The sequence below is a fragment of the Cucurbitaria berberidis genome, assembly GCF_010015615.1.
Source record: "Cucurbitaria berberidis CBS 394.84 unplaced genomic scaffold K460scaffold_3, whole genome shotgun sequence".
Taxonomy (NCBI): domain Eukaryota; kingdom Fungi; phylum Ascomycota; class Dothideomycetes; order Pleosporales; family Cucurbitariaceae; genus Cucurbitaria; species Cucurbitaria berberidis.
In genome coordinates this window covers 656549-679049 of record NW_024468937.1, presented here as the reverse complement: position 1 = coordinate 679049, position 22501 = coordinate 656549, and the positions used below count along the sequence as shown (strand labels likewise).

Below are 22501 nucleotides of genomic sequence, written 5' to 3'. Positions count from 1 at the left end.
AGACGCTGAAATACTTTATCTTTACTTACTATCCTGCAGAGACTCACACATCGGCTGCTCGATAGCCTGCTTTGTCCAACAGAACTGTCGAGCAACTCCAATCTTCTTCGGGCTTAGGCCTTCGGGGCTATTTAGCATAGTGTTACGGCGATCAACACCTTGCAGTTTTCATCAGCAGCCATTTCGATGCGGTAGCAATATTACAAGTGAGTGAGCCCATCCTTGTTTGTTTTGACCTGCTTAACCCTACATATTCAATCACTCGTCATCGCAACTCTTCTTGACTTTTTATTCTTGAAGCTACATGTACACAACACTACTCTCATACTGTGGCTATCATGGTCGGACCCTATTTACTTGAAATCGGTTCGCAGACGATGACTTACACCTTCATATTGTATAGTCGCCTTATCTTGTCCTATCTTTTCGGAAATGACCTTCAACCATGATCTCGTGACAAGTTATTTGTGGCTCATTTCCATTGCTAACTTTGCTCTATAGCTGCTGGACTAGAGACCTGTGAGGCTAGGCATTCGGTGTCTGTCTTACCGGATCAGCCTTAGCTATGGCAGATGAGGACTATCCCATGGAGGAGGATACTGTAATGGCCTCAACAGAGACAAATGGAGATTCCGTCACAGATACCGTTGCTCCTTCCGAGATTTTCGGCAATTTCAGGAGCCATCCACTTCCGAAAAATGAGCAGTTGCCATTTCACAGTCCGTCGAAATATTTATTACAAGCAAGTACCCAGCGGAGCCATCCAGGTTCACATCGAACAACAAAGTCACCAAGTGGCTGGTCCGACAGAATGAACCTAACGCGGCCAGCGCCGGCGCGTCGCTCAAGCCCGCAGGTACGCATCCCCCCAAAACCGAGGCATTCTGTCCTACCATATGCGACATCAAGAACAGGTCTAGTCTACGACCCACGCATGCGGTTCCATGCCGAGCTCCCTGATATGAGTATCAACGCAGACGACATACATCCAGAGGACCCGCGCCGCATTCATTCCATCTTCGAAGAAATACAGCAAGCCGGCCTCGTAGGGACTAGCACATCCGAAGAAGATACGAAAGAAGCCCATTGCTGGCGGATCGGCATACGCCCTGCTACAAGACCAGAGATTCTGCTCATACATACAGAAGAGCACTACACCTTCGTAGAATCATTGCAAAGTAAGTGAATGTTCTTTATTGTTCCATGAATCATAACTGACTTATTTCAAGGGATGCCCCCCGAGCAACTAAAGGAGGAAGCTGACCGGCTAGACTCTATTTACTTCAACCATTCTACATACGATTGTGCCAAGCTTGCAGCGGGAGGTGCCATCGAAGCTTGCAAAGCAGTCGTGGAAGGAGCCGTGCGGAATGCTATCGCCATTATTCGTCCTCCGGGACATCATGCTGAAAGCACACAGCCTTCTGGATTTTGTATCTTCAATAACGTTCCCATCGCCACCCGCGTATGCCAGAACGCCTACCCAGAGACCTGCCGTAAAGTGTTGATTCTCGATTGGGACGTCCACCATGGCAACGGCATCCAACATGCTTTCTACGACGATCCAAACGTACTTTACATCTCTCTGCACGTTTACAAAGATGGAACTTTCTACCCAAATCTGCCGGACGGCAATCTCGACTACTGTGGAGAAGGCCCAGGTGAGGGCAGGAACGTGAACATTCCATGGGCGGAACATGGCATGGGCGATGCCGAGTACCTATACGCATTCCAGGAGATTGTTATGCCTATAGCGACTGAATTCGATCCGGACCTGGTGATCATCTCCGCTGGCTTCGACGCAGCTGAAGGAGACCTCCTGGGCGGCTGTTTCGTCACTCCTGCATGCTACGGGCATATGACCCACATGCTCATGCGTCTAGCGAAGGGAAAGCTCGTAGTGTGCCTCGAAGGCGGTTACAATCTACGGTCGATCGCACGTTCGGCGTTGGCAGTCACTAGAGTGCTCATGCTCGAGCCTCCAGATCGTCTGCGCGAGGATCTACCGGCTCCCCGAGACAGTGCAGTTGAAACCATGGAACAAGTGAAGCGTCAACACTCAAAGTACTGGAAATGCTTATATCCGAAACATCTCGACAAAACGGACCCTGGTTATAAAGATACGTATCGGTTGCACGAAATCATCCGAGAATGGCAGAGTCAACGCTTGTCACAAGAACATGCGATGACACCTCTACCTCTTCAGATCAACAAGGCAAACCTAGCGCAGACATTTGAACACAACGTTATTGCCACGTAAGTATCAAACTAAGTATAGTGCCGTACACGACTAACCACTGTAGACCGAACTTCACCGAGCGACATCCTCTCCTCGTTATATTCCATGACCCACCGGGTTTCCAGGACCATGCAGACCCCGTGACTGGCAGGCGAGAACTACATAACACTTGGCTTGTGAGTACTGGTACAGTCTTGTGCTGTATATCCGCTGACTGAGTTTGAAGACTGATGTCACCAAGAGGTACATTGATTGGGCTATAAGCAATGATTTTCAAGTCATTGACGTTAATATTCCGAAAATTGTTGCTGTTGAAGATGTTAGTTGTCCTGCATGTCCTATCTAGGCAAGTACTGACATGGAATAGGTGGGCATCGGATATTTGAGATCTGACGACTCTGCTGCTCGAGCACAACAGACGCGCGATTTAGCCGGGTATCTCTGGGACAATTACATTGAGTGAGTCGGCAATCGTACTAGTGTATTGTCCACTGACAGGCTCCTAGACCACATGATGCAACACAAGTCTTCTTTATGGGCATCGGAGACGCGTATCTGGGACTTGTAGACCTCCTGAGCCATAACGGTAGATCGCCCATGCAATGCCCTATTTGTGAACACCTGCTGACTTTTTAGACCATACCACGGAACTGGATAGCCCGGTGGAATGTCTGATCGGCTTTGTTGCAGACACAACCATTCAGGCAATAAGGAGAGCGACAGGCGATACTATAGCAAACTGGTATCATGCTGTAAGTCACCAAAACTTTGCACCGGGCCATGAGCTAAATTTGTACCCTCACAGCATTCAAACATCTTCGTGAAGAACAGCCACTTCGTCTGGGACCCAAAGCGGCAACGAAAACTACGTAGGAAGCTCGGCAACCTCGTGAAATCACCGAAAGATTCACTAGATGACATGCTCGAGGAACATCTGGAAGAAGTGCAGAACTTGCTACTAACGAAGAAGAGCGAGTTTGAAAAGGAGAATAGTCTTTCAAGCCAGACTGACGATGCACAGCAGTCGGCGGTGGGCGGCTTTCGCAGCCCTCCTCTACCAGGCGGTTCGCATACCCCAAAGTTTCCAGAGCCCGGCTTACGCCATGAAAGTATGCCGCATCCGGTACGGAGCCCTAAACTGCCGCCGCTGGGTTTGTTTAGTGTGTCTACGATGAGCCCGATGAGTCCTAGAAGTCCGATGAAAAGAACATTTTAGTCGTATCTGGACGAGCGTAAGGAGGGTTTGTCTTGGATATCTGTAGGGTTCTTTCTTTCCTGCATAGCCTGGCGTCTATTTGTTTTCGCGGCGTGCGGACGCATCTATGGGCACGACTGGCTTGTTTTTTTTACTTGCGCAGTATCAATATTTCTCTCTGTTTGGATTATTAAGTCCCACTTTGATCTGAACTCAGGGACGCCTCGGGTGCCATTGAGGTTACAAACAAGCCTGTCGCATGCTGAATGTGGGTGGTATCGTAGCGAAGGTACTTTGCCACAGTTGGTGGAGAAACTGATCCCTCTGTAGCAACTGACTGACAGCATGCGCCTTGGTACAAAAGTCTCCGAGTCAGACCAACTGGCATGCACCTCGCCTGCTCACGATATGTTATCTCAGTGGCACTATTCCAGCGGTACGTCCAGGCACAGCTGCTCACGGCCTGCGATCAAGACAAAAGCAGGGTACAGAATGGACATAACCAAGTATAGTGGCGCACACTGCCTATGAACTATAGGGACAAGGCATGTTGTGCTGAGTTAAGCTATACCACCCATCCATGCGCCATCCAAGTCAACGATTGTCGCTTGCCGTAACCAATTGTGAAAGACTAAGCCTGCTTCAAGCATAGTGTGTTCAGAGTTGCGCTCAGCTTTGGACAACAGCTCAGCTTTGGACCTCCACAATTCGATGTAGACGCAATGTGGAAGCTGAGTGCAAGCTTGCTTTTTACCTAGGAATCCGTTTCAACGTTCCTTCCCATCACCATCATGAACCAGACAAAAAGCGAAGACTTATGAATTCCAAGATCCGGGCGTAGAGACGTGGTACGGAAATAGACCTGTCAGCAGTCGATGTTGTGGCACAGGTCAGATTCTTATTACCTTTCCCTATTCTTACCAGCTTAGCGATGATCGTAGCCCTGCTAGTGAGAAAGCTGACGGACGGCCCCGCTACTTTGACCTCTGCTCAAGCCCAGAATCATGGGTGCCCGCTTTCGAGACACATGCACACCTGCAATACTGAGCAAGGTTAAGCAGCCGGGGATCCATTCAGCAGTCTCTGGGTCCGCCACCCAGCACACCAGATTGAGTGATTGGAGGAGTACGTGAGCTAGGCTGCTTATTGCATGGGCCTTGGTATGGTCACAACAGTGTGGGCTATGGGGGCTAAATGAGGGCGTTGGGAAAGCTGTGCACGCAGCAAGGTTACATTTGCATAAGGCTTGTGGTCAGCCCGCAAGCCTTTGGCTAGGTGTTGTCTTCCTACCTCTCCGCCTGCCAGCCGTCGTCTACCAGTATCGATATCCATACGACAAGGCCAGGACTAAATATCTATTAATCTGAAGCAATCGCTAAACCTTGGAACACTGGATAGCTGGACCTTGGTACGCCCAGAAGAGAGCAATGGCGCGCTCATGGATCTCGAGGCTGGCAGCTACGCTCGCTGCTAGTCATGTTATCTCATTCGTCTCCGCACAAATCACAAGTACACCAAATGTATTGCCCGCGCCCACATTTGTCGAATCGTCGTCTAGAGTGACCGCGTTGATATCGCTCGCCTCATCGTTAAAGACCGCACCGTCTCCGTCGTCGACCGCATCGAAGGGACCGAAAGTTCATCTGATCCAGGCAGGACAGGGCGGCTTCAAATTCACCCCCCAATCGGTGAGCAATGTAGCCGTAGGCGACACCGTCACTTTTGAGTTCTATCCCCCGGATCATTCGGTTGCGCGAGCGGAGTTTGAAAGCGCGTGTGTGCCTTATGAGTATACTGGTAAAGGAAAAACTGGATTCTGGTCGACGACCCAATGGGTTGATACGGTAGACAAGATCACGCATTGGAATCTGACCATCAATTCCACGGAACCCATTTTCTTCTATTGCGCAGCTCCCGGCTCGTGTAAAGACAAGTGGATGGTCGGAGCCATCAACCCTAACGGCACACAAACGCTCGACGCACAGATACGAGCAGCGAGACGCGCAGACTACCAGGTCGCACCTGGTGAGACTATACCCAACGAAGCAACGTCTACGCTGGTAAACGCTCCTACATCTGCACCATCCTCTCCAAGCAGCGGCGGCTCTCATAAACTATCAGGCGGCGTCATCGCCGGTATAGTCGTTGGTGCAGTTGCATTTTTGGTCATATGTGCGGCGCTATTCTTCTATGTTGGCCGCTCAAAGTCGCTGAAGGAAGTACTCAAGCGGCAAGATGCTACCATGAGGACATCAACGACTCCAGGAGGAGGACCTGAGATGGGACAACAGTTTGGACACCAAGCAGAGTACCCCGCGCAACCGAGTCCATATTTATCAGGAATGGCGCCGGGTCAGGCAGAGTACGGCATGAACTCGCCGCCAATGTATGGACAGCATAATGCCACAGAGCAGTACCCGAGCGGATGGGCGAGTCCAGGGCAGCAGAGTGGTCATTTGAGTATGATGAGTACCATGTCGCAGCAGCAGTAAGTCAAATAGTCTTCTCTTGAGTGGATCTGCGCTAATGGGTTGGTAGGATGGACGAGATCAAAGCGGCACATGCGCAACAACACCGGGTAGCTGAGATGCATACGCCCGAGCCGGGACAACAAAGGTTTACGGCAGAACTGGAAGCGCCTGGACAAAGGAAGTGAGGGGATGCTTGTGTTTATATTTGATCGGCCAGGTGCGGCGAATGAAGCTGACCTCGTTGAACTCTGTGTTTATGATGTGTGAGGAAAGAGTGCTCACTGTTCTAAGTTTTGATTTGATCGCGAGATACCACCGTCTCGCCAGATGAGAGCCAGGAAAGGCGTTAGATTCATTATACATATTAGTGTGATTCTCCATACAAGCAAGCGGAATTCGTGCGATTGTCTATACTGGCTCCCCGCCTTGTCGGTAAAGTACGGCAAGTGGCGTTTAGCCTGCCAGTGAATCAATCTCTCGTGGTGTTTGAAAGGAAGATGGCGATAGCGTATCGTGAAGGTCGTCAGTCACGTTAGCTAGTCCCCAATAGCTACTACTTCGAACCCAAGGCTCTCGATGAAACGGGATGATCATCTATCTCTCCGAGCTGTAGGGCTTAGTGTCGTTCTCCTTGGGTGGATGACGGCGCCAGGTGGGGGCTCCAGGTCCCACAGTTGGAGAGAGAGAAAAGGCGGTGGGATTTGCCCGTCTCGCGCCACGGCCGTCAATCCGGATGCGAGCCACAGAAAGACTTTCCATGTGTCATGTATCCTGCGAGGTCTGCGAGTCTGCGAGAGGGTGCGTAGTGTGTGCTTGTCGACCCAATCACCCCACCGAAGGCGCCAACGTGCTGCTCTCGACCAGCCCACGGTGGAAACTGTCTTCGGCTCGCCGGCCAAGCTTTTGCTCACCCAGGAATGGCGGCATCGCGCCTCTTACTACTCCCTCACGCCGGAGGATTCCTCTCCCGCAACTGTCCTCCCTCTCTCCACGTCGCTCTTTCGGCCATGATATGATGGTATCGCGCAACTGCAGTGGGCGACTCCCTCAGCGACCGTAGCACCAGTCTGGACATAGAAGACGGCTCCCAGCTGCCTCGACATGCTCACTTCTTCTCCTACCATCTCTGCGCCGCCCTCGCCCTCTACAGCCTTCTGCCACACCTCCAGCCGCGCATATCATGCCTCGCGACGCACATCGGCTTCCTCCAGCGCCCACTCTCCCCGCTTCGCCGTGAGCAGCGCTGCCGCCCGACGATTTGACGCGCCACAGACGCCCAGGCCAGCATTTTCTGCACCCTCTCCAGTACCAGCCTTTGCGCCTGTGCCTGCGCCTGAACCACAAGGTCGCAAGAGAAGCTACGTGGACTCGGGCACACAGTACACCCCGCCTGGCCTGCCCCCCACTTATCGCCCACAGTCCCCGCCAAACTCCAACATCGACAAGAACAAGGACACGGACACGGCCGATTCGATTCCCTTGACTGCACCCGCAATTGCGCATACACCGCGGGGGCCTTCCTCCGCCGCGCCTGTCGTCACGGAGCCATCAGAGCCGCAACTGCGGGTGGATCCGCAGCCTGATGCGCCCGCACAGAATGTGCAGCCCCAGCGCCGGTCATTGTCAAAGGAGAGCCCAGAAGAGCAGAGTGCGACGCAGAAGGAAGGCAGCACTGTCTTGCAAGTGCCTGCTTCTCCCGCCAAGAGAGCGCGACCTGAAGAGCCCAATGTGAAGGTCATGCCACTGCGGTACGAGACGTGCAACGTCAAGGATCTTGGCGTGTTGATTTCCGATATGCTCATGGAGCTGGTGCGCTTGAACGACGGCTATCCACTGCGCGATGGCACCCTCACAAGGTTCCACTCAAGGTATGTTCCTTACAATGTCCATCGCCCAAGCACATATTAACCTATCAATGACAGAGCTCCGCCTGGAATATCCGTGCGCGAATACCTGTCTCGCCTCATCGTGCATGCGACACTGTCGCCCCCTATCCTTCTTTCCATGGTCTTTTACGTCGACAAGCTGTGTGCCATGTACCCTGCTTTCACAATCAGCAGCCTTACCGTACATCGATTCCTCATAACGGCAGCGACGGTAGCTGCCAAAGGTCTCAGCGACAGCTTTTGGACCAACAGTCTCTACGCAAAAGTGGGGGGCGTCAGTTTGCGAGAACTGGCGCTGTTAGAGCTCGAGTTTCTAAGAAGACTAGAGTGGCGGATCGTCCCTAAGCCCGAAGTGCTCGTAGATTACTACAAGGGCTTGGTTGAACGAGGAACAGGCTATGTTATAGAGAAAGAACCGGAGTCGGAGCCGACACCCAGTCCAAACAAGGCGCCAACCCCTACTGCTACTGGGATACACACTAACCAATCAAGCACATAAGTGCACAGTGGGCCTTCGTACAGCAACATGCTTGTTTTCTTCAAACTCGCTCTCCTTGCCTGCAAACGTCGAGAACACGTCGTTCGCATTATACTCTATTGAGACTCTTATACACCACGAATAGGCCTCGAGGAACCTCAAAGTACTTCATGGCCTTATCAAAGTCTCAACGTCTGGTCTCATCGTGGTCGCCTCTGTATGGCGCGCTCGAATGACGACGCGCTGTCGAACGATGAGCTGGCGAACATGACTCGAGTGCGAGCAATATCAAAGGAAGCTGAGGCCAACGAGAGGTGCGTAGCCGAGCCGAGAATGGTACATTTGTACATGGTTGCAGAACTCGTGTCATGGATGAGGTCCATGATAGGCGTCCATGATGGATGCCTGCAAACAAATCGGCTCCTTGTGGCTCACAGCCGGTTGGGAACGTACCCTGCAGCTAATAACAGCACGAGCAACGCATCAGAGCGTTATAGGGCTTCGTCGTGAGGATTCTGCGCAAGGTGCAGGGCGCGAAGAGACGGAGGGGTGGTCTCATTGGGTAGATAGCATTAGTAGCATGAAAGTAAAACCTCCCATTGAACCGATATTATGTTGTTCCAAGCATGGCGAGACGGTGCAGAGGCTAACAGCGTCGGTCATGAGTAACGTGGACAAATGAGAAGCGCCGCACGAGCATACCCTTGTCGTTGTATGTACGGCTTCCCAAAGAGTGAGGCTAGCACTCCACCCTTCGATGGCCCTTCTCTGCATACGATCCAGCATCTTCCGGCAGCGAGGACGGAGGAGCTCGCAGTGATCAGGGCGCACGGGGAATGAATGGCATGCCCGAGATCCATCAACCACGCCCGCCCGCCAGCTTAGCGACCTGACATGACGTGAAACCGTCCATCCTCCACAATAGCCGTCTCCACCCCCACTACAACTCTCAACGCGATTACCTTGCAAAAGTCGGCATTTGAGAGGTCGTGTGCCCGCCGCTACCTCGAGCACCAGGCGACTGTGAGGCGATCTTGGTTTCCAAACCGCGGTAGACGCGTCTCGCCCTCCAAACGGCACCACCACTACCACCACCAGCGCGACTAAGGGTATTATGAGGGTGAGTGAGTACATGTCACGAGAGCTCCCCCCAAATTGCTCCCTATGCTTCTCCTGTCCCCTATCCTCGCTCTGCCATGTCTCCATCCTGGTCGAGTGCTTGCTACAACTTTCCAGCTAACTTGCCTACCAGAGTCCCACGTAGCTCCATCCTCAACGAACATTGCTATGCGGAAGAGATGACCTCGGAATTCGGCCGTTGGGATCTGAATAGACACCAATACGATAGTCAATGGGGTGTCCGTGTCCCGGAAGCTCCTCAGGCGCCGTGCCCTCTACCATATGCCTTTCCGGAGCAGCCTTTCCCGCAACTCGCCGAGGGGTTTGGGCAATTGCAGCTGGGGAAGGTTCCAAAGCCGCGAACAACGCCCGTAATCTCTCGCACGCGCATCACCCGCCATGGCTCACAACCAAACCCTGTACGGCCCTCCTCCAGCGGCGGAGAGGCTAACATGGCCTCCTACCGCCCTTTTGCACCCCCACGCCGCTCTGAGTCGTACTCGCACCCTACCCCTCTCGAAGACTTCCGTAACTCAAGACGCTGGCCGCCAAATGGACATAGACAGAACGATGCGCTGGCGCCGCAAGAGGCGGAGGATCTGATCTGCGCTGGAGCATCTACATTCAAAGGCTACTGGGATGTGATACCTAATGCCCCACCAGGCTACGACCGTTTCTATGCCGTCATGGAGTCGGAGCATCAGAGTAGGACAGATCGCGCCCCATTCCAACAGCAAGCATACCGGGACATGTCCCTCAACATGACCGGTGCCTCTGACAGCCAGTTCCCGTGGTTATCCCAGGAGCAGCCTTGCATGGCTTATGCGTTCGGCAAGAGTGCAGGAACCACGACACTCAATTACTGGATTAGCAAGTCTGGAAGCAGCAACCCTCCTACCAAGTTTTCCGCCGATGCGAAGCCACGGAAAATTAAGCTTTTGCATATTCTAGACCGTCTACAGAAACTAGAGAGCGGGTTCAATGAAGATGTCAGTCTACAGCCCCGATTGGGGGATGCTTGTGGTTCACTTTGCCTAACATTTGATTTGACAGGATCCTGAGGAGATGTATCGATATCTATACAATACGCTAATCGATGACCCAGAGGGGTTCGGCGATCACCGTCATATCCGTATCGACCAACAAATTGCGGATCTCATTACCGTGTTGAGCAATCCAAAATGGATAGACTTTTCTCTTCCAAAGAACCAGGTAGTGGCCAAATTCTTCGATGCGCCGGATCAGCGCAAGAAACAGGAGTTTTTTCACCAATTACTACTATCTGTTGAGTTATATCTTCGAATTCATTCCAAGGACCATACCGACAAATCCAAGCGAAAACTCATCATGCAACTTCCACCTATCATCACCTGGGACTTGGCTGTTGCACAGCGATGGCTTGAGAACATGGAGATCACCAAGTCGCGAATATCACCTACTCAAAGTACTTTTAGTTTCGACTTGAAGAGTAAGAACAGACAGAAAGAGGCACTAAGATTCTTTGCAGCGATACTGAAATGGCCCAACATGGATGAGATTGAATACGTCCTTGAAGAGCAGGACATGAACGAGAAACCACTGGAGGATCGATCTGCGGATGCAATGTCTTGGTTCTCTGGGATCATCTTGCCTGGAAGGACGCTACCATGGCTGATCATGAACAGTTTAATTGATTGTGACCGCGACACGGGGGATGCTCTGAAATTTCTGACCCATATGCAGCCCGCATCAGGATTTCAGTATCGAGCAAATACTTACTGGTCTTCCCAATGCATTGTCGGCAAGGTACTCGGGGCTGCGCGAGGTGTCAAACAAATAGCAGGATGGATCGGACCGTGCATATACACTCCGGACCTCAAGCGAACAGAATGCGTCAGGATCAAGCAGCATGAGCCTCTAGATCCCAAACTTGCTTCAACTGACGTTGCGTCCATGGGCGAGCGAACGAATGCTCTTGGTCCTGTAGAGTCAAGCTACCCCGTAGACGACTATGATGTGCCAATGCCCGACGTCGAAGATGTCACAGACTTGATCAGAATGGAGAAATTGAGTTTTGTGCCTGCTAAGGAGCAACGTGCATCGACCAGGCACCTGCCTGGTGCGCCACTGGTGTTCGATGCGGCGATCTTCTTCGCATGTGGAGGGGAAAGCTGGCCGATGAAGCTGCGATACGATGTCGACTTCATCAACGCTTTCCCCTGCCATCAAGGTCCCCACGGTAAGACGGTGCTTTAGTAGCATGTCACACCTGATACTAACTTGATGTAGTTCTCTTCTACGACTTCGCATACAAAGCCATCAAAATTGACGATGGCCTCGTAGACATCGACGACTGGGGCCGCCAATGCGGCCGCATAGCTCGCCCTACCTCATCGCGTTCCTCTCCGGCCAATAAAGCAGTAGCTCTGACAAATGGGCACACTAAGACTGCCCATGAACAGGTCACAATCGTCCTCGCAATCGAGGCGCTTGGTGTTAGCGACAATGAGGTCTTTGCACGAGCATGGTGTGCGGACCAAGGACATAGCGCCATTGTAGCAAATATCAAGGAAACGTGTATGGCATGCGCGATTCGGGAGGCTTATGCGGCGTGTGTGAGTGTAGTGATTCTTACCGAGGGTGGTATTGTGAAGGAGAATGATACGGGGGTTTATGGTTTTGCTTAAGATCTTTCACAAGAGCTGGGTAGTTGAGAGAACAAGGGGGGGTAGGTGGCGTCATGGACTGGTGGTGTTTTGGCATTTGCATCCGGCGTAGAGATGCTTCGGCGTATTTTCTACGACGACAAGGAAATATGCATTCTCTTTTGTCCTAGGTTGGTGGGGAAAGGATCGCCCTGTTGGCTTTATCGCTGGTATATCCCATGGGTGCCTGTACGGCTTCGGATGGACGGCTCGGCGAAAGGGTTGCTTGTCTTGCTTTATGACTGTAACGTTACGCTCAAGAGAGCACGGAAAGGTCGGTTATGATAATGCTTACGTAGCTATGTGTTATGAATGTATGTGTTCGGTACTCTACTCTTGGTACTTGGGGTGCTGGAACATCACGTGCTGATATGCTGATAGCGACATTGAAGTCTAAGGCCAACGTCAGATGCGGTGATGTCTGAGCGCGACAAACTGCCGTGCAGCTTTGACACCGAGTTATTGCAACCACTTCTTGTCATTTAACACTAGGAGCTGAAGGTCACGTTCAACCTCTTCAAAGCCAGCCCTAGAGGGGCCTCGTTGCCTAAACGCCATCGAACCAGTAATACTCGACTCGTTTCTCCGGACATCTCCCCGCAAACTAACACTATCTCACCCAAACGATTTGAGGCTACGGTTTGCCGGTGAACCTTTAGTCGTAAAAGCAAGTGTGTACACTCTGCGCTGGACCCCCTTTTCATGCGATTGCACAAACCCGTAGTTGGCGCCGGCCCGTTGTAGCACGTAGACATCACCAATCACCCGCTTCCTCCACGCCTGCGCCATGGGCCGGTCAACGATTCCTCTCGCGCTCAACGAGTTGTCCAACCCCAGCACACCCGAAGCACAAGTCGCCGCGCTACAGAACCTGAAGAATGAAATCGTTGGACACGAACAGAGGAAGGAGCTGGCCGTTACACATGGCGTCGTGAAACCTCTCGCGGGCCTGTTACGGGCGGAGGCGAGGAAAGGTGGGAAGAGGAGAAGAAATGTCACAAACGGGCATGGCTCGGGACTCTTCAGTGAGACGAGGAGAAATCTTGTAGAGTGGACCACAGAGGATGAGCTGAGGTTTCAGGCCACGCTTGTCGCAGGCAGTCTTGCCAACGGTGAGCGAGCACCACAAAGACACAATATACAAGAGGTTGATGGCTGATGTGTGCGGCATATAGGTGGACCAGCGTTTATTGCTCCGTTGCTCGCAGGCGACATACTTCCTCCTTTACTAGAGGCGCTGCGCCCAAGTGAGACGCCTTCGAAACTAGTAACCACGACCCTCAAGTCGCTCAACCAGATCGTCGACGCCGTTGCGCAGGAGAAACCTTGGGTCGATATGTCGGATACATCGTCGAGATCATCACTAGCCTTCGCGGTTAACGAGCAAATATACACAAAGCAAGTTATCGAGAGTCTCGCGGAGATCCTGGCGCAGGTCGCAGGTACAACGAGAGTCAATCAGCAAATAGAGTCGACGGTACGGCTCATCATGAAAACTTGTCGAGAGGATTGTCAGAAGAAGTTGCTGGTCGACGCCGGCATACTCGATTTGTTGGCAGAGAAGCTTGCTGCTGTTGCTGCAACCGACGATTCTCTTCCGGACACGAAGCAGTCGACCCACGATAAGCTTCCTAGTGCGTGTATGCCTGATATACTAGAGGCTATTTCGGCCATCATTAAGGACTCACACTTCTATACCGCACGATTTCTCTACTCGCAGCCAATACAACAGCTTTTTGGGTGGCCGAAAGAGCGTTCGGCAGCATACGACGGTCATAGCTCTTCTTCGCAATCCAATACGTGGGACAAATTGATACCGCGGGTACAGACAATGGCGAGCAAATCGGATCCGTATACCAAGTCATGGCCGGCTCTGGGTGCATACAACCCCGCGGTTGGCGAGAGCAATACTCGATTGCCTAGCATGGAGTCATTACAGCAGACCTCGAGCCGAAGTGTCATCACGGACGAGTCGGAATCCCCTTTATTCATATGGCTCATGTACGTGGCGAGGCGGGGCGAGGGCAGAGAACGCTTAGCAGCCTGCTGGCTACTAGCACTATTGAAGAAGTTTGGCGAGCGATGGCCGCTGAACGACCCCTCAAAGACAACGCGAGAAAGGCACTTCTCATATCTCATCGTCCCACTTGTCGTCAAGATGATTGAGGATTCAAGCCCAACTTCAGAACAAGCGAAGAGAGCGAACAATCTAAGTCCTACAGCAAGAGACGAGATGCGCTTTGTATTGGAGCGGTCACCGCTTGTTCTTGCGGAGCTCATCGGCGGTAACAAGCCACTTCAATCTGCGGCTGTCGACGCTCGAATCCTCCCGACGCTTGTCCAGATTCTTAAAAAGTCGTTTGATATACCCGCGACATCTTCGAAACCGCTTTGGCAACCGAGGTCATCACATGAAGTCAAGGATACGACGATTGATCCTGCCTCATCGACGCTGGGCAGACCTGGGCTCAGCGCAGACGTCCTGCATGCGTTCAAATATCGAGAGAGCGTTCTACTGGCGCTAGCAGCGATAGCGGGTGATCAGGATGGATACAGGAAGCTTGTCATCGAAATGGGTGCTGCAACGCAAATCATCGAAGCGCTGGTCCCTTATACTGAGAGCAATGAGCCAGGCGCACCATCGACAATAAAGGATGGAAATCCTGACACGGTACTTATCGCTGCCTGCAAGGTCACGCGCTCACTATCGAGATCGGTCAGTGTGCTCAGGACAAGTCTTATCGATCATGGCGTGGCCCAGCCGGTCTTCGACCTCCTGACGCATCCAAGCGTCAAGGTGCAAATTGCGGCTACAGAGGTGATCACCAATCTAGTGCTGGAAGTTTCACCTATGCGAACTGTAAGTTAGATACTCGATTCCTTCTTCTATAAAGCTAATCTTTGACCAGGAAATCCTCGAATCTGGAGTTCTCAAAACGCTTTGCGAACAATGCCGGTCAGCCAACTTTGACCTCCGTTTTGGGAGCCTCTGGGCTTTGAAGCACCTATGTCTTGGCTTACCACAGATGATGAAAATGCAATGTCTAGAAGAGCTGGGTGTAGGTTGGCTTGTGCAAGTGCTGAACGGTGAGCCGAGTAAACCTACCATGGCTACTCCAAATGCAGCAGGCGAGCAAGTCGACATTCTGAATGCGGTTGATGAGCCTCACATGGATGTCGATGACGAACTTTCGTCCGAAGAAGATGAAGACGCCATGACCGAAAGCATACCTTCGTTGCGCCGGCATCAGCGCCCAGGATCTAGATACACCAGCGCCACGAATATCCGAGATCGTCTACAGCAAATCAAAAACGATGAGCAGGACACGAGACTCAACGGCGAACGCGATGACATACGCATCCAAGAGCAGGCTCTGGACTTTATCCGAAATTTTGTATCAGAAGACAAGGCCTCGGGCGAGATGATTGACCATTTGCTCAAAACCTTCGGGCATAGCCGTTTCTTCGAAATTCTAGACGCGAAAGTCCGTCCTAAGAACATATCCTCGTCAACATCAACGGCACAAACCCAGCCCAGTCCTGGTACAACAAGCTTCTGGCCGAACTCCAACCAACGACTATCCTTCCCCTCCTCCACACCAACCCCAAGCCAACAACCGAATTGGTCCCTTTACCCCGCCACCGAACTCATCTTGGCCACAGTCTTCATCCTTGTGCACCTCGCCAACGGCCGTCCCGCTCACCGCTCTCTCCTCATCTCCCAAACCGCACTCATGCAACATGTCCTTCCACTCTTCGTGCACCCGCGCCGCGAAATTCGAGTAGCGTGCGCCTGGGTGATCCACAACCTTGTGTGGGTAGAAGATCATACAGATGAACCTGCTACCCGCGAAAGGATACAGACTCTGAGGCAACTGGGTTATGAAGACGGTGCGAAACTACTGGGACGCGATATGGATTTGGATATCAGGGAGAGGGCGAAGACGTCAATTGAACAGTTTGCAAAGTTTGGCGGTGACCAAGGAAGAGGCGGTTATGGCAATCCAGCACAAGGCTTCGGGGGTGCAGAAAGCGGTATGGGCGGCCTAGCGGGCATGGGCGGGAGGTTTGGTGGATTGCATGGGGGGTGGAGACAAGAGAGGGGTTGAGCACCACGTTTCAATGTATGGATGCATGGCGAAAGCCGATGCACGGTTCCTCATTTCTTTGGTATGTATGATGTACAGTAGAAGGTTACGAATTTATAACATCTTTACGATATGAGGGGGAAGTCACACTATCTTTTTGGTTTGGTATGAAGAATGTACTGTTAGATGGAAGTTTGTAGTTTACTTCCATAAATTCTACAAGTATCTCACAAAACTTGGCACAATCTTCCTAATTACTCTCCTACTCTGCTGCTACGGGGGAAAGAACAACGAAACTGAATTATATACATGAAGCGTTGAGGGACTTCCAACTCAACCCAACATCGTCATCCAACGTACCCAGCTCAGAGGCCAAAGCTCCCGATCCTAAAGACATTAATAGTATCCACAAACGTCGAGTTATTATCCACATTACTCGCCAAATCAACGCCATCTCTCGTGATCATCTCCGTCGCACCAACGGTATTCAAATTATACAGCACGACATCATACGAATGCCTATCACCCTCAATAGACAAAATACGCGTCTGACAACGCGCTCCAGCACCAATTTGCGAGCAATTCGTCGAGTAGTTATCGAAGAACGAATACAAGCCAACGCCATAGCCGAGAATGTTGTTCGAGCGCACGATACGGAGACCCCAGCCTGACGCTGCGTTTACGGATGAATTAGCACTAGGCGTGAAGACTGGGTCATTTAAAGCGGGGTTCTCAGGGAAGGGGATGGTGGCGTCTGGGTTAGGCTGGTAGTATGCTGTTTCGGTTTGGATTTGGCCCATGACTATGGAGCGCGTGTCGACGAATTGGTACTCGTATTTTACGTGGTGTTCGACGGCTGTGCCGTATCTGTTTTTTTCTCTTCTTTAGTAAAGGTCGAAAAGCGTGTCTTGAAGAGGAGATGAACACTTACAACCATAAAACGCCTCGCTGACTCTCGATGTACAGACCCCTACCAGCATAGATGGTGATTTGTGTGTTGTTGTTCGTTGCATCGTCCAGGTCGTGGTCTGCGGTCCACAACCAGTTATTCTCCATGTACAATCCTGTTCCAAACTTGGTGACGTGAATTGCCATGTACGCAGCAATGCACTCCTCGACGAGATTTCCTTCTGTGATGTTGGCATTAGGCGTCTTCTCGCACTGCGCAGTCTGCAGGTTAGAGCCCGTGAAGCCTCCAATGCGGGTGTGTACATCCCATAAGCCAGCCGGTTCTGCGCCGTAGGATGCAAGGTTATACTCAATGAGAATGGCTCCTTTTTGTTGTCCTTGTGTGCTGACGAAAAGGTCTGATAGCTCAACTGTGCCCTGCTCACCGGGTAGTGCGATCTTCACAACGACTTGGGGGGCGTCGATGTCGTTGAAGTATTCGCCAGCTGAGAGGATTACTGAGGCGAGAGCCTCGCCGACGATCTTGGAGCCGGGGGGAACGTAGATGGTACCGGTAACTTTGTAGAAACCCGCATCGAGGAAGAGGATTTTGCCCTCCTTTTTAGCATTCAAGATCGCAGCATTCAGTGCGTCTGTGTCGTCAGTCTCGCCGTCTCCCGTAGCACCGAGGTCTCGAGCACTGAGAACCTGTGATAATGGGACGGAGCCGTACTGCGGCTTGGATCGCTCGTAGTACTTTCCTTGGGCATCGAGTAGCTCGATTGGTCGCTTACTAGGAGTGATCGGGCCTCGCTCCTCAATTGGGCCATGAGGGAGGTATCGGTGGCCGTCAGCCCAAGCGCTGATGACCGAGGGGCCGAAGGATCCTTCCAGATATATACCCTCCTGTCCGACTACAGCAGCTCCAACGTTGTTCAGCTTAACGTTCTCCAAATACAGACTTCCAGCACTATCAGGCTCAGAATCGTCGGTCCTAGAGGTAACGATACCAATAGGTGTATTGTTGATCTCGCTGTCCAACAACACAATGGAGCCAACATTGACAGCTGAAGGACCGCCAGCAGAGATGTTCAGACCAACGCGGCAATTGTTGATCGAAACACTCTTGTAAGTCCATCCCCAATCCCACAACTGATTGATGGCTGTATTGACGTTGTTGAATGTAAGATTGCGGGTCGTGAATTGTTGATTGCCAACATTAAACCCATAATTACCACCATTGAAGACCAAATCAGTCATGAAGCCTCCAGAGCCCTCCTCAATGAAGAGACCTTGGTGTAACGTTCCATTAGCAGCATTCATGTTGAACACAATATTCTGCAGGCTGGTCGTCTGCGCCGTGGGCCAGTGGATACCGGTGGCAGAAAAGTTGGCAGGGAGTTGAGTCATATCAAGGACGAGGTTACGGATCTGCCTGAAGAAAGTGTTTGTAGGTCCATAGCCCGTCTTACCAACGCGTGGACCGGATCCCTGGTACGGAGAGCCATCGATCAAGCCTAGGCCGCCAGTGAAGTTGGATGCAGCCAAGATGGTTGGAAGACAGTTTGGGTTCCCAATAATCTGTTTTCGTTAGTCGTAATAATACCGTGTAATAGACTCAATATACCTGAGTATAGTAATAATCCATAATACTAGCGGAGATCAAGTACGTGCCACCAGGGAAGTACACGACAGCCGGTGTAGTCGTCGAACTTTCGCAGAAGCCTGGCCTACATCTATTACCTTCCGTGATAGCCCGCTGAATGGCTGCAGTGTCATCCGTGACTCCATCACCCTTTGCGCCGAAATCCTTCACATTCCTGAACACCTGATACGAGGCCGGATCTGCGTTGAAAGATGCGAGACCTTGATGTTTGATGTTTTCAAGCCAGTACGGAGCGCAGGAAGAATTAGATGGCCCAGTTGGACTGGGTTTCACAGAGGTATAATGTCCTGTTCCAGTTGGATAGAAAATCTCAGAAGCATTGTGGGCATGAGTGGGCCTAGGAGTATACGTAGGGCGACCAGTCGATGAGTCGCCATAAACAAGCGTTGGTGTCGAATCCGCTGGAAGTGGCGTGTGGACGGAGTCTATGCTCTTCGACTTGGACTTTATATCGCTCACGCTTTCCATTGGAGCCCTCCCGTACCCATACCCGCCATCATAACGAGGGTTCAGCGCGAGGACGCAAGTCGACAACCCCAAAACAACCGTTGAAAGAAGCAACATCGTGTCGACGATGACTCGTTAATGAGCGACAGGAAACGAACTTGGAAAGATAAAAGCACCGAAAGTGACCCGGCTTCCGGGCATGCAGTGATAGTTAAATCAACCACCCTTGAACCAGAGTAAATTGACCTGTAGCTGACCTAAGTCGGCGCCCTGTCATAACAATCAGCCGTACGGTCCGCATGTGGACGATCAAGCATATTTCACGTATTGAGCCAATCATCCGACCCTTCAGCGCCGAATTAGGAAGTTGTATGAAGGTGTCAGCTTTAAGCACCGAGGCGTGGCTTGCATGTCCCTCCCGCCATTTGGACGGTCTGAAACACATGTACTAGGTCCGATTGTTCTTATTCGTGGAGTCGCAGTGTCTACATGATGCGAGGATAACGAAGCTGCCTTACTCTGTGGACTGGTGATGCGGCCACGCGGCGACCTCGAGTGAGACTCTTCAGCCTTATGCGTCGTGACGTGGTGAACGGCTCCCCATGTTTTCAGGGATATTATAATCAACTTACAGCTCCCCCGCCAGCCGCGTGCCATGGTACGGTGATCATCATAGTGTGACTGTGTACGCAGGGGCGCCTTTGTGGTTATGAGGTGGTGAGGTGAGCAGGGGTATTTCAGGGGGGATAAAGTTCGCGATCTTCGGGTTCGAGGACCATCCGTTTTGGGAGAAGATCAAGCGTGAATGGAGTTATGCAAATCCCAGTATGCTGAGCAGAGACTCTCGTAGGATCCGCGTGATGATACCCAAATCACTTTGTACGTGCGTCGCGGGTGAGGCCAAAGTCCCCCATCGGCAAAACATCGCGTGAAGCTCCGATATCTGCTCGAAACTTTTACGTGAACGTCATCTTCAAGCTGCCACGTCCACGCCCAAAACATACTCAGCTTCTAATACGCCCTTACATCCCGCTTTACTTTACCTTCCTCTCACAGACACAATGTTCGGAGGTAGGTTTAAATCTCCAACGACACGCCCCAGACCACAGAGCTAACACCTTCCCCAGCACCACCGCAACCCTCAAAGAAGGAGCTCGAAGCCGCCGAGGCGCAGACCATACTGGACATCAAGTGGACGGCCGCGAGCGCTGTTCTCCTTTACTTTTGTAAGCTGCCGAGACATCAAATACATCTATGGAATGGTCGCTGATATATGATGCTACAGCGCCGCACCTCGTCGATTACGTTTCCCAGCTCTTTTAGACGGCGACTCAAAGTACCGAAAATGATGAGTGATTGAGCCGTTGCGCCAATAGCGGAATCACTTTCGATTGTATCATACATCTCCACATTCAACGGCGTTTATGCGATCGGAGGACAAGGCTCTATATCATAGGCGTGCAGTTAGCAAAAGCAGCGCATGTAACATCATGGATTCGGTAAAGCCTTGTGCAATTAGTCTCAGATACAATCAATAGTTCAGACATGTCACCGCAGAGCACTTGTGAATTTGGTGAGGTCTGAGGAGACTACAGTAAAGAAGAAAGTCAAACTATAGAATGGGAGGCGGACAGATGGTGGCAAGCCATCTTGAACCATGCTTGAACTAATATTACTTGCTATGCATTCGCCACTTGGTATCCCAAAACGCCTGGCTTTCTCTGATAAATCGTACATGCCGACGTGCTACTACATCGACCTCTCATCGCTTCGCAGGCCTCGTCTGCTTCAATGCCTCCCATTCGTCGTATTCCTCTTTCGTGTCGTCTACCCACTTCTTGAGGTGCTCGAGCTGCCTGTCATAGTCCTTCAACAGCTGGGATACTTTATTAGCATTGTAATCACTTGTTTCGAAAAAGCAGGTCATACCTTCTCCAACGCCTTTTGATCTTCCCCAGTGAGAAGCTCGCCATTCTGTTGATTCTCAATCGTCTTGCCCAACTTCTCCGTCTCTTCTTGTAGTATCCTCGCTCGCTCCCGCACGCCAGACATGCGCGCCCAGATCTCTTCTTGCCGTCCACCTAGCACAGGATCGAAGGTTTTCTTCTCCAGCTCAAAGAGCTTCTTCTTCAGATCTTCTTCCTGCTGGTCCATGACGTATCCTCGATTCCTCAGGATTTGCACTTTGGTTGCAAGAGCCAACGTCCGCTGTGTGAAGACAATATGCTTCCGCTTCGCCTCGGTGATGCGCGATGCAACGTTCAGCTCGTGTGTGTCTTTCAGGAGTGCAAGACTGTTGTTGATCTCATGTAGGCGGGTTCGTAACGCCGTGACAGCGGCCGCTTGTTGCCGTATGCGCTCTCCGACTTGTTCGAAACCGCGAGCTAGGACAGGGATGGCACCTGGACTAGGCTTTTTAGACAAAGCCTCCTCCCATTTTCTCTCGTCTTCGCCCTGTGAGGGGCCATAGAAGGGCGCTTCTTCAGGCTTGACGGCGTTGTAGAAGTAGTGCGTGAAAACGCATTCGGGGTTCGCTGGATCCCATTTGTTATTCAGCGTCCGTATCTGTTCTACGACCGACTTCTCCCCTATCTCGAGTTAGCATTTTGATGTAGTATTTCTCATTGTACATACTGTGACCGTTGATTGACGAGCCGGCGAAAGGCTGTGCAGATGACTGGCGTAATTGCGGAAGCCCCTCACGCTGCTGTTGAATGTGTTGCGCTTGGACCTGATTGAGCGCTGGTGCTGGCTGTAGCGAGGCTCCAAACAGACTGTTGCCCAGGTTCGGCTGTTGCTGCTGTTGTTGTTGTTGTTGTTGTTGCTGTGGCTGCTGCTGCTGTTGTTGCTGACCAAAGAGACTTGCGCCTGCATTATTTTGCTGCTGCTGCTGCTGTGGCTGGCCAAACAAACTTGAGCCGCCGGGCTGTTGTTGCTGCGTGGAAGCGAACAGGCTATTGCTCTGGGGTGCGGCTTGAGAGCCGAAGAGGCTAGGTTGCGATGCATTGGTCTGTTGTTGTTGCTGCTGCGGTTGCTGGGATTGACCAAAAAGACCTCCAGGTGGTGCTGTCGTGCTTCCGAACAGTGTGCCCGTCTTTTTCTCTGCCCCTCCAGGGGCGCTACCCAAGTTGCCGAAGCTGAAAGACATGTTGACTGAGTTTCCACGAGTATGTAGACGTGTAGGCGGGAAGCGATAGTTGTGGCTTCAGCTGTTTGTTTTTCTAGACGACGCGCTGGGCACGCGGTGGAGCGGTGTCGGGGCGAGGCAGGCAGAGAGGAAGCTACAGCCAAAGTCTAATCGATGTGCATAGTGGCAGCTGAGACGGTTGGAAGAGTGGCG

General features: G+C 51.8%; 7 protein-coding genes across 7 annotated transcripts; 5 read left to right on the top strand and 2 right to left on the bottom strand.

Annotated features, from left to right (window-relative positions):
* Nucleotides 1-565: 565 nt before the first annotated feature.
* Nucleotides 566-3455, top strand: K460DRAFT_284171 (uncharacterized protein; the record flags this gene model as incomplete). Its single annotated transcript, XM_040928714.1, has 8 exons — nt 566-1178; nt 1230-2256; nt 2304-2415; nt 2466-2558; nt 2607-2698; nt 2746-2825; nt 2876-2991; nt 3045-3455. The coding sequence occupies 8 exons, from the start codon at nt 566-568 to the stop codon at nt 3453-3455; spliced, it is 2544 nt and encodes an 847-aa protein (XP_040787269.1).
* Nucleotides 3456-4861: 1406 nt separating this feature from the next.
* On the top strand, nt 4862-6090 carry K460DRAFT_376345 (uncharacterized protein; the record flags this gene model as incomplete). The annotated part of the gene is made up of 2 exons (XM_040934870.1): nt 4862-5922; nt 5973-6090. 2 exons carry the CDS (start codon nt 4862-4864, stop codon nt 6088-6090), a joined length of 1179 nt encoding a protein of 392 aa, XP_040787268.1.
* Nucleotides 6091-7597: 1507 nt separating this feature from the next.
* On the top strand, nt 7598-8200 carry K460DRAFT_251841 (cyclin-domain-containing protein; the record flags this gene model as incomplete). Its single annotated transcript, XM_040927391.1, has 2 exons — nt 7598-7773; nt 7828-8200. Coding segments are annotated over 2 exons (549 nt in total), but the record flags the coding sequence as incomplete, so codon positions are not given.
* Nucleotides 8201-9282: 1082 nt separating this feature from the next.
* Nucleotides 9283-12191, top strand: K460DRAFT_96958 (uncharacterized protein). Its single transcript, XM_040938844.1, has 4 exons — nt 9283-9389; nt 9522-10377; nt 10442-11606; nt 11657-12191. Exons 2-4 carry the CDS (start codon nt 9568-9570, stop codon nt 12052-12054), a joined length of 2373 nt encoding a protein of 790 aa, XP_040787266.1. The 5' UTR covers nt 9283-9389; nt 9522-9567; the 3' UTR covers nt 12055-12191.
* A 312-nt stretch (nt 12192-12503) lies between these two features.
* K460DRAFT_365649 (ARM repeat-containing protein) lies at nt 12504-16401 on the top strand. Its single transcript, XM_040933218.1, has 3 exons — nt 12504-13184; nt 13248-14932; nt 14982-16401. The coding sequence occupies exons 1-3, from the start codon at nt 12860-12862 to the stop codon at nt 16179-16181; spliced, it is 3210 nt and encodes a 1069-aa protein (XP_040787265.1). The 5' UTR covers nt 12504-12859; the 3' UTR covers nt 16182-16401.
* Nucleotides 16402-16525: 124 nt separating this feature from the next.
* Nucleotides 16526-19209, bottom strand: K460DRAFT_336345 (glycoside hydrolase family 55 protein; the record flags this gene model as incomplete). The annotated part of the gene is made up of 3 exons (XM_040930972.1): nt 18676-19209; nt 17092-18629; nt 16526-17027 (listed from the first exon to the last, which is right to left on the bottom strand). The coding sequence occupies exons 1-3, from the start codon at nt 19180-19182 to the stop codon at nt 16526-16528; spliced, it is 2547 nt and encodes an 848-aa protein (XP_040787264.1). The 5' UTR covers nt 19183-19209.
* A 1714-nt stretch (nt 19210-20923) lies between these two features.
* K460DRAFT_404982 (uncharacterized protein) lies at nt 20924-22309 on the bottom strand (the record flags this gene model as incomplete). Its single annotated transcript, XM_040936785.1, has 3 exons — nt 20924-21037; nt 21091-21749; nt 21796-22309. 3 exons carry the CDS (start codon nt 22307-22309, stop codon nt 20924-20926), a joined length of 1287 nt encoding a protein of 428 aa, XP_040787263.1.
* Between the last annotated feature and the right edge of the window lie 192 nt (nt 22310-22501).

What these genes read in the sequence shown, in the direction of transcription:
- K460DRAFT_96958 (XM_040938844.1), top strand. Translation starts at nt 9,568, where the DNA reads ATGACCTCGGAATTCGGCCGTTGGGATCTGAATAGACACCAATACGAT. An exon ending in AGAGCGGGTTCAATGAAGAT is followed by an intron (nt 10,378 to 10,441) that starts GTCAGTCTACAG and finishes TTGATTTGACAG; the next exon opens with GATCCTGAGGAGATGTATCG. An exon ending in CTGCCATCAAGGTCCCCACG is followed by an intron (nt 11,607 to 11,656) that starts GTAAGACGGTGC and finishes AACTTGATGTAG; the next exon opens with TTCTCTTCTACGACTTCGCA.
- K460DRAFT_365649 (XM_040933218.1), top strand. Translation starts at nt 12,860, where the DNA reads ATGGGCCGGTCAACGATTCCTCTCGCGCTCAACGAGTTGTCCAACCCC. An exon ending in CGCAGGCAGTCTTGCCAACG is followed by an intron (nt 13,185 to 13,247) that starts GTGAGCGAGCAC and finishes TGCGGCATATAG; the next exon opens with GTGGACCAGCGTTTATTGCT. An exon ending in AAGTTTCACCTATGCGAACT is followed by an intron (nt 14,933 to 14,981) that starts GTAAGTTAGATA and finishes ATCTTTGACCAG; the next exon opens with GAAATCCTCGAATCTGGAGT.